Consider the following 11,479-nt stretch of genomic DNA (forward strand, 5'->3'; position numbering starts at 1 on the left):
TTAGTCATTTTATGTTTTTCTTTGATTTGCATGCAAATGAATTACATTATCGTATTTTTGGACCTTACGATTCCTCCCTCCCTTAAATAAAATTTCGTACTCGAAATTAGGACTTATCGAATAGCTTCGGGTAGCGACTCCTCAAGTCCCTCTCGATTTTCCAAGTAGTTTATTCCCCCGAGAGGTTTAGCCACTTGACTTTGACCATTTGAATAACTTTGTTTCGGAGTCTTCTTTCTTGCCTATCCAGAAATTTTATAGGTCTTTTCTCGTATGACATGTTCAGAGTCAACTGCAGTGTTTCATGATTTAGTACATGTGATGTTCAACATGTAATTTCGTATCATCGAGATATGGAACACATTGTGTACTTCAGCTAGCATTGGTGGCAACGCCACTTTATAGGCTAGTGTTCCAATTCTCTCTAAAACCTCAAATGGTCCTATGAACCTTAGACTAAGTTTGCCTTTAGGTGCTATTTTCACAAATACGTGGCCACCCACTGCAAATTCTAGCTCTCTTCATCGCTTGTCGGCGTAGCTCTTTTGTCGGTTCTGTGCAGTCTTCATCCTATCTCGGATTTTGACTACTAGCTCTGCTGTTTTCTTGATCAAGTCCGGACCAAATTCTCCTCTTTAACAAACCTCGTCCCAATTTATGGGTGATCTACACTTCCTTCCATATAGTGCCTCGTAAGGAGCCATTCCTATAGATTATTGATAGCTATTGTTATAAGTAAACTCTACTAGAGATAACTTCGTTTCCCAACTCCCTTGGAAATTAATCACACAAGCTCGGAGTAGATCCTCCAAGATTTGAATCACCCTTTCAGACTGACCATCGGTTTGTGGATGGAATGTTGTACGGAATAAAAACTTCGTCCCCATCACTTCATATAGACTATTCCAGAAAGATGACATGAACCTCGGATCTCTGTCAGAAACGATAGACAATGGAATCCCATGCAGTCAGACTATCTGTCGAATATACAGCTCTGTATACTGTATCATGATGAATGTCGTCTTGATAGGTATAAAATGCGCTGATTTTGTATGACGATCAACTATCACCCAAATGGCATTAAACCCCTTGATAGTCCTCGGCAATCCCACAACGAAATCCATGGTAATATTTTCCATTTCCACTCGGGAATAGGAAGTGGCTTAAGATTTCCAGCTGGCCTCTGATGCTCAGCCTTAACTGGCTGGCATGTCAAACACTCATATACAAAACGTAAGATGTCTCGTTTCATGCTCGGTCACCAATACGACAATTGTAGATCCTTGTACATCTTCGTACTTCCAAGATGAATGTAGTACGGTATTTTGTGAGCTTCTTTCATAATGACCTCTCGCAGTGAATCGCCATTAGGAACCCATAGTCGATCTCGTTATTGAACTAAGTCATCCTCCACAGAATACAGCTTCCAACCCTTGGCTTGATCTCTCAATCTCCTCTTTTGCAATTGCTCGTCAGTAGACTGTCCCTCGCGGATTCTATCCCTCAAAGTCGACTGGACTGTCATAGTAGCCAGATTACGGGCCTCACTCCTAGCATATACTGCAAGCTCAAACTGCTGATTATCGGACTGCGGTGGTATTTGAAGTGATAATCAAGTAATGACTACCGTCTTTCGACTCAATGCGTCCGCTACTATATTAGATTTTCTCGAATGGTAGCTAATATCGCAATCGTAGTCCTTTACCCACTCTAACCTTCTTCATTGCCTCGTATTCAACTCTCTTTGAGTGAAGAAGTACTTCAAACTTTTATGGTCGGTGAAAATCTTCCAATTCTCCCCATATAAGTAATGTCTCCAAATCTTAAGTGCAAAAACTACTGCTGCAAGCTCGAGGTCATGAGTCAGGTAATTCTTCTCATGAACCTTTAACTCTCTAGAAGCATAAGCTATAATTCTATCATTTTGCATCAAAACTAAGCGTCCGTATAAAGAACATACTCTCTTTTCCCCGATGGCATCGACAGAACTGGCGTTGCAGTCAAGGCTTGCTTCAGCTTCTCGAAACCCTCTTGGCATTCGGATCCAAAAATAAATTTTGCATTCTTCTTCGTCAAATGGTCAAGGGTACCGCAATGGATGACAATCCTTGAATGAACTTCCTATAGTAGCCAGCTAGACCTAAGAAACTACGGATCTCGGTTACACTCTTTGGTATTGGCCACTCTCTAACTGCCTATACTTTGCTTGTATCAACTTCCACTCCGTCTCTAGAAATAATGTGGCCTGAGAACGCCACTCTCTCTAGCCAAAACTCACACTTGCTGAACTTAGCTTATAACTTTCTATCTTGCAACAATTGTAGAGTCGTTCTCAAGTGCTGACTATGCTCCTCTCGGTTCTTTGAGTAAATCAAAATGTCATCAATGAAGACGATGATGAATTGATCAAGATACGACTGAAATATGAAATTCATGAGATCCAAGAAGATCGATGGCGCATTGGTTAACCCAAATGACATGACCATAAACTCGTAGTGCCCATATCGAGTCCTAAAAGCCGTCTTATGAACATCGGATTCTTTCACTTTCAACTGGTGGTATCCCAAACGAAGATCTATCTTCGAGAAAATCGATGCACCTTGCAATTGATCAGATAAGTCTTCAATTCTAGGCAAATGATACTTATTCTTGATGGTGACTCTATCCAGCTCTCGATAATCAATGCAGAGTCGCATACTACCATCCTTTTTCTTCACGAATAATACCGGTCCGCCCCACGGAGAACAGCTAGGGCGAATAAAACCCTTGTCCAGCATCTCTTGAATTTGATCATTTAGCTCTTTCATCTCGACGGGTGCTAGACGATAGGATGTCTTAGAAATTGGCACAGTGTCCGACATCATCTCAATAGCAAATTCCACTTCTTGGTCCGGTGGAATGCCAAAAAAGTCCTTAGGAAAGACATTAGGAAAGTCTCTGATGACCACAACATCCTTTAGCTTCTGACTGACAGGAACACGTGCTGAAGTAACACATGCTAGAAAAGCTTGGCAGCCTCGCTTAATAAGTTTCCTCGCACTGATGCAGGAGATATTGTGCAGCATTTGCTTGTTCCTCGCTGCCTCAAAGACAAAAGATTTCTCGTTGGGCGGTCGAATAGACACTGGCCTCTGTTGAAAATCTATCAAAGCTCCATTAATAGATAGCCAATCTATGCCAAGTAGGATGTCAAATTCAGGCATTGGGAGTAAAATAAGATCTGCTCGAACCACATCTTTTCGCAAAACAAAGCTCCAGATTCTTCATAATGCTCAAAATGATCATTTGATTACCAGAAGGAATAGAAACTTTGAAGCCCAATCCCATATCCTCGGGTATAATATTTTGTTGCTTGACGAGTATCGCGGATATGAATGAGTGTGTAGCTCTCGAATCCAGCAATGCGTAGATAGTTACACCTAGAATGAATATCCTTCCTGCGATGAATACGCCGTTAAATCTATTCGTGTTGAAGCTTAAGGAATCTATCATTATTTTCCCAAATATTTTTGAAAATTAAATGCTAGGACCTTTGTATTTCTCGAAAAAAATACATTGTAACCTTCTTAAAATTTCGAAAATAGCATTTTCATCCCTAAAAATTTCGAAATTTGCCATTCTAGTTTCCAAAAGTTTCGAAAATTGCATTTTAGCCCCACAAATTTTGAATTATATCAAATTAGGCCCTAAACTTTCGGAATTTATTGTTTTAGCCCCTAGGATTTCAGAAATTGTCAAAACAACCCTTAATTACCTAAGATTTGCAAAACAACCCCTAGAATTTTAAAATTTGCAATTTAGTCCCTGAATTTTTAAAATTTTCAAATTTTGTCCCCAAACTTTCGAATTATGCCAAGAACACCCCAAATCTCAATTTCTCCCAATTTTAAGCCTTAAAATTTTTATTTGGATATAATTTATTCCTTAAATCCAATTATAGTAGAGCATGCAACCTAATTTCTTCGGACTCAGTCTCCGGAACTGATCATATATGTCGTGTTGTGGCCTCGGAGCATGCTGAGCTTGCTGCTCAAAGAAACGTGTCACTCCCTCTAGAGGACGTGTAGCAGCATACCCATTAGTCTCAACTTTCCTATGGGTACTAGGTGCTCGTCTAGGAGGCATTATATCTGAACTTTTTCCAAATTCTAACGTAACCAACACGCATTTAAATCTTAGTTTCCAATCGTGCAGCATATACTAATCCCCTATTGAGCAACTTTAAGCATGTATATCATTTAACCTCAAAAATATTTTAAACATGTAACGTAAACATATAAACCATGTAAACGTGCAGGTATCATCATAAAAATCATGTAAAGCAATTAAACTTACAGACTTGAGGCTTGACAATTGAGCTTTCCGGAACTAACGTTGGCACAACCATTTGCAGGAACATTGCTCTGATACCAACTGAAACGTCCACTGCTAGTTTTTCTTAAAAAGTACAGAATTTTTTTTCCATTCTTAATTCATTCGGCCGAAACACTAAACTTTTAAAATATGAATATTTTGCACCATTTAAAAATAAACCAACCTACTATCATTTAAAAATCCAAAAGAAAATAATTCAAATCATAAAGTCATAAAACGTCAACCAACCTAAACTAATATGATTTCAAAAATAAACTTAACTCTAACATCCTCTCAAAAACCTCTCAAAATTATCATAAGTCATAAAAATCTTTAAGTAATCATAAATCATAAACTTTTTTTATTTGCGAAAAACTAGCGACGGTCCTCGGGTCGTGTGCACCTTCAGTCCAGCAAGATCAACTATCAAGACCTCCATTAACATCAATCTCATGCTCACCTGCATCAATCACACCTAGTGAGTCGATTGACTCGGCAAATCTTAATCATGAAAACAAGTAATACATATACATGCACAAGCAACTGTGAAAATACTTTTAATAAAATAGCTTTTCATGAACATTAACTTTAACGTTTTTTCTTCCAACATATCATATCATATTTCCTTTCCTCATATACGTATACGTTTCCTTTTTTACTGAATTCAGATCATCAATTGTGACTTTCGTATTAGCTGAAGGTCGATGGATCCATCTACGTATTACCACGGTATCGGGCGGCGGGGATATCAGCGACACTTTCACCCATCAACCGAGCCTTGACTTTACATATCATCGTATCATCGTACTAGTCATAATCAATTCACTTGCTTCAACTTTTCATATTTCCATCACTTATAAAAATTCATGCACATATACATCATTTTTCTTTTAAATCAAGCATGCAACATATCTTTTAGCATTAAAGTTTCATCATAAAATTTCATAAACATTTAAAATAAACATATTAACATATTTTACAGCATTCATGGCACTGCCAGGACGTTTTATATTTTTCAAGTGTAAAATGATCATTTTGTCCCTGAAACCCAAACTTTCTACATTTATCCTTAGACCTCGAAACGACGTCCCAAATCATTTCAAACTTAACCAATTACCTTAAAACATTTCCTTAATTATTCCTTAGGTTTAAAATTTATCTTTTCAATAAATTCCTCGATTTGTTTTTAAACTTAGACATACACACAGGTTTTGACTCGTATGGACTCGAAACTTAACGAACATTTACCAAACTTGAACCAAAGCTTAATAACACCTAACTAACCCATATACAACAAATTCCAGCCCATTAAGTCCCTTGAACATGCCTAGGAAGCTATTGAATTTTTCTGCACAAGAGTCCTAGTCCTAATATGATTCGAACCTAGGCTAGCTTCACCTCCAGCCCTTGACCACCATGTCCATCCTCTACCCATCCATCCTAGGACATAGAACGAACCCATGACATGCTGCTGGACTGAACCTACTAGCCCAAACAAGGTCAGGCCTTTCGCCCGCGCCCTAGGACTCCTTGCACAACTCTCCTAGGCGTGACACCTGTCTACCCTCGTTCCACTGTCGTGCAGCCAATCAATGACCCTGGTTCAGCCCTATTAATACCATTGGGTGTGCCCTTGAGAGCATCTAGCAGCCACATGCACCTAGGAAGCAACCCGCGACTTAGCCGACCCTAGGACTCTAATACATAATATTTTTGTTCATGCCTTCTCCCATACGTGTGCAGCCCTTGTCTTGGCATCTATGGACCCTTAACATGTTGGAAAAAATTCCCTCCAAGGTACCCTATCATGGAAGCCCCTTTGTGCACCATTAGGAAGAGTTTTACAAAAAAAAAAAAACTCTATTTTTATGCATAATAAACCATAAAAACAAAAATACAAGCTAGTGTATGTATTTATGCATGCAAACATGCATCAATCATGTAATATGGTGTGATAGATGAGAAAGAGAAGAATTAAGGCGTGCCTTTGCGTATGTTACGCACGAAAAACATGCTGAAATGCGACGAACGTCGACGAACGAAGGACCTTGCTGATTTTTTCTCTTCAAAGCCACATGATTTTCCTTCTCAAAGTGATGTGTGTTCCGTGTTATTTTTGCTAGGAGAAGTACTTGTATTGTTGAGTGATGTGTGCATGTGTTTTTGGGGTTTTGGGGTAGGGTTTGGGCCTTTTATTTCTTAATTAAATCATGTGTGCAAGCTTAGGCCTACTAACATGGTTTAATAGACTCATTAAGCCCCTTAGTGAATATTTAAAATATTTTTTTTAGAGAGGTTCTTGAGAATATTAGCTGAGTTCTTGAAAGTTAATATTTTCATCGAAAATCGAATACCTTAAAAATACGACTCGGCGTATAAAAACACCTCAAAACGCCGCATTTTCGAAAGTTTCATTTAAAATACACCACACATTAAACAATTAAAAAAAATTATTTAATAAAATATTTTTCCCTTATATGCTCCCCGGTCTTTGTTCTTCGATCGTGTTTCGTGTAACATTTAAAACTCAGTTTTATGCATTCTAACAATAAACCCTATTTTTAAACAAGAAATCATGAATATCATATTTAATTCATGCCATCAAAACTATTTAATTAGTCAGTTTCCATTTTTCTGATATTTGCATATAGTTGGATTACGTTATCGTATTTTTGGATCTTACATGTCAAGCATTTAGTTACAAAGCATAAAATATCTCGTTTCATCCTCGGCCACCAATAGAAAAGTTGCAGGTCCTTGTACATCTTGGCACTTCGGGGATGAACGGAATAAGGGGTACTGTGAGCTTCCGTCATAATGTCAACTCTTAGTGAATCACCACTAGGAACCCATAGTCGACCTCGATGCTTAACAACGCCATCCTCGGCTGAATATAATGTGCTGCTCTTTGATTCATCTCGCTGTTTCCATTTTTGCAGTTACTCATCATTAAACTGTCCGGCTCGAATTCTATCTCGTAAAGTGGAATACACTGTCAATGTAGCGAGATTAAGGGCCTCTTCCCTAGCATAAACTTCAATATCGAAGCGCTAAGTTTCCGCTTGTAGAGGCTTCTGTGTTGATAGATGGGCCAAGACTGTCCATTTCCTACTCAAGGCATCCGCAACTATATTAGCTATGTCGGGATGGTAGCCAGTCGTAGTCCTTAACAAGCTCTAGCCGCCGTCTTTGTCTCATATTCAAGTCCTCTTGGGTGAAGAAATATTTAAGACTCTTATGATCGGTAAAGATCTTTCATTTCTCACCATACAAGTAGTGCCTCCAAATTTTCAACGCAAATACGACTGCTGCAAGCTCAAGATCATCCATCAGATAACTTTTTTCATGTACTTTCAGTTGTCTAGATGAATACTCTATGACTTTCTCATGCTGCATAAGAACTGAGCCCAATCCTATCTTCGAAGCATCAGTAAATACCACATATTCCCCTTGCTCTGTCGGCATTGCTAAAACTAGCGCTGAAGTGAGTGCTTGCTTCAACAGATCAAAGCTATTTTGACATTCCGGTCCCCATATAAATTTCACATTCTTCTTTGTCAAAGATGTCAAGGGTAGTGCAACAGACAAAAACCCTTGATGAACTTACGATGGTGGCCAGCTAAACCCAAGAAACTACTGATCTCCATCACACTTTTAGGCACTAGCCACTGCTTGACTGACTCGATCTTAGATGGGTCGACTTCTACTCCCTCCTTTGACACGATGTGGCCTAAGAATGCCACCCTCTCTAGCCAAAACTCGCACTTTCTGAACTTGGCATATAATTTCCGATCTCGTAATACTTGCAAGGTCGTCTTCAAGTGCTGCTCATGCTCCTCTCGACTCTTGGAATAGATCAATATGTCATCGATGAAAACAATAATAAATTGATCAAGGTACGGCTGAAATTCGCAATTCATGAGATTCATGAAGATCGCCGGAACATTAGTCAATCCAAAAAACATCACTAAAAACTCATAATGCCCATAACGCGTTCGGAAAGCCGTCTTGTACACATCCGTCTCTTTTACTCTCAGCTGATGACATCCAGATCGTAAATCTATCTTTTAAAATACCGAAGCTCCTTGCAATTGATCAAACAAATCTTTGATTCGGGGCAATGGATACTTATTCTTCACTATCACTCTATGCAGGTCTCTGTAATCGATGCACAGTCTCATGCTCCCATCCTTTTTCTTCACAAATAGTACTGGCGCACCCCATGGAGAGAAACTAGGGCGAATAAATCCCTTTTATAGTAGCTCTTGAATTGGATCTTTTAATTCTTTCATTTCAGCAAGTGCTAGGCGATATGGTGCTTTAGAGATCGGCATGGTACAAGGCGTCAATTCAATAGCAAATTCCACCTCTCTCTCGGGTAAGATACCAGAAACATCTTCGAGGAACACACCCGGAAAGTCCTTGACTACCTCCACGTCCTCAATAGATCGACTGTGAGTGTTGGGTGAAGATACAATACAAGCGAGAAAACCTTGGCAACCCTTTTGAATAAGCTTCTTCGCACGCATGCATGAAATAATATGCGGCATTTGATTGTTTTGCGTCGCCTCAAAGATAAATGCTTTCCCATTCGATGGCCTAATAGATACTGACCTCCATCGAAAATCAATAGTAGTCCCATTCAGTGTGAGCCAATCCATCCCCAAAATAATGTCGAACTCGGACATTGGTAATACTATAAGTTCCGCTCGTATAATATTCTTTTGTAATTTAAGTTCCACATCCTTAACCATGCTACTAGAGACCATATGTTCGCTAGAAGGCACTGTAACTCTGAATCCCGACTCCACATCCACTGGTAAGACTCCTAATTGTTTCGCGATGGATTCAGATACGAAAGAATGTATAGCTCCAGAATCTAGTAAAGTGTAAGTAGCTACTCGCGCTTGAGATATTCATCCTGGTAATATTTGTAGTATTCTCGATTAAGGTCGTAAAATTTAGAAGTTTCATATCATCTAGGCCCCTCTAATTTCCCATATTTTCATTTCAACCCCTTAAATTTCGCAAATTACCAAAAGACCCCTCAAATTTTTTGAAAATTTCTATCTAGTCCCATAAGTTTTCAATTTGCACTAGGTTTTCGTTATTTATTTTTCATAAATTTCAATTAAGCCACTAAAAATTTCAACCTTTTATAATTTGATCCAAATAACTAGTGTTTTCAATAATTCAATTTCTTAAATTCTAGAATTTGAAACATGCAATTCTAAGTCATCAAGTTCCATGCACCTCAATTCAATGCTAGCATTCATGCTTATTATTTCCAGAATAAGGCGATTTTAAATGTGATAAACATAAAAATTGTACATTAATTAAATGTTTTATAATATAAATTTATAGTTTTTGTTTTATTAAATGTTTAAATATTATATGTTTTATAATAAATTGTATAAAAAATAATTTGTTGTTTAATTATAACTTTTTACTATTTTTACAGGTTCGATAAAACAAGAATAACTGTGGCGTTGCAAATGAGATTAAGATGATTCTTGGACCTGTAGAAAGTTGATGATAATATCTACAATGTTGGTGACAAGCATGAGATAAAAATCTTCTCACAATTGGGATCAAATTAAGAAACTAATAAAGTTACCAAATGAGTGACAATTATACCATGCTCTACTATTTTGATCATATATCTCAAATTACTTGGTCAAATGGTAAAAAAAAAAAAAAACAATTCAAACAACTCAATTATCTACATGTTTTGTTTTATGTGGAAAAGAAAATTCGGATGGGAAGATTTTCAAAAGTGATTTGTATTAAGATATAATTTCTTAGAACACCAATGAAGACTTATGTGTAAAAAAATAATATTTTATTTGTGGTTGTTTCCCCAAATTTGGCTATGAATAGGGGTGCATTGTAATGAATTGGGATATCCCTTATTCTATAAACAAATATTTGAGTTCATAATCTTTCTCTCTTTGTTTTTCTTTTATTTTTTCATTTAAATATAATTAGCATGTTGATTTCATATTCAAAGTTTTATACTTTGAATAATGAGTAGCTAACTTCCCAAGGTTGAGATGAAAAGGTGAAGCTCTTGGTATGATAATAAGGTTATTAAAAGGTAATAATCTATGTTTTATAATATTTAATCATTATTTATTTTTTATGTTATATTTATTTCTTTAAGCATTTTTTATACCCTACTTATAAATGGTAGTTTTGATTTATTGTTGCTATATGTTACACTAAATTTTTGGAACCTTTTAAATGTTATGCCTTGATTTATTTTATATGAATATATCATAATATTAATTTCTTAGTTCCATTTAAATGTTAGTTTGGTATTACCAACCATTTAAAGTGGATGCCTTGATTTATTATATATGAATATACTATAATATTAATTTCTTGGTATCATTTAAATGTTTGTTTGGTTTTACAAACCATTTAAAGCAAGTTTTTGGCGCCGTTGCCGGTGAAGTATAATTTAATTTCAAGTCTATTTAATTTTTTTTATAGTTTGTTTTTCTTTCATTGAATTTTAATTTCTTTTGTGTGTTTTTCTTTTACATTTGCAAGAGCATTTGGTCACGTACACTTAGTGGTCGACTCATTCGAAATAACCCTTTATTTTCACAAAACACGGCGGAAGAACCCATCCAAGAAAATGAAGATGAAATTCAATCTAAACATGATGATGATAGACGAAGAACACTTAGAGATCACATGAATCCTACACATACTATTGCACCTTCATGTCTAGTTTTTCCACCTGATGCATCTCATTTCAATTTTAAGCCTGGTATTATCCAAATTTTACCTAACTTTCATGGCTTTGATTCTGAAAATCCATACATGCATTTAAGAGAGTTTGAAGAAGTGTGCAAAACATATAATGATCTAAATTGTAGCATGAACACCATTCGACTTAAGCTTTTTTCTTTTTCTTGAAAAGATAAAGCTAAAACTTGGCTACAAAATCTTAGATCGGGATCCATTCGAACTTGGGATGAATTGCAACAACAATTTTTGAAAAAGTTTTTTCCATCTCATAGAACAAATTCTTTCAAAAGTCAAATCATCACTTTTACTCAAAAACAAGGAGAAACTTTTTATCAGTATTGGGATAGATATAATTAAGAATTGCTTA

The 11,479-nt window shown here is 36.8% G+C and overlaps 1 protein-coding gene across 1 annotated transcript; it reads right to left on the reverse strand.

Moving 5' to 3' along the window:
* Window positions 1-8,606: 8,606 nt before the first annotated feature.
* LOC140988384 (uncharacterized) lies at window positions 8,607-9,122 on the reverse strand. Its single transcript, XM_073457404.1, has one exon. The coding sequence runs from the start codon at window positions 9,120-9,122 to the stop codon at window positions 8,607-8,609; it is 516 nt and encodes a 171-aa protein (XP_073313505.1).
* Window positions 9,123-11,479: the final 2,357 nt, after the last annotated feature.

This window comes from Primulina huaijiensis, chromosome 11 (assembly GCF_012295235.1).
Source record: "Primulina huaijiensis isolate GDHJ02 chromosome 11, ASM1229523v2, whole genome shotgun sequence".
Lineage (NCBI taxonomy): Eukaryota > Viridiplantae > Streptophyta > Magnoliopsida > Lamiales > Gesneriaceae > Primulina > Primulina huaijiensis.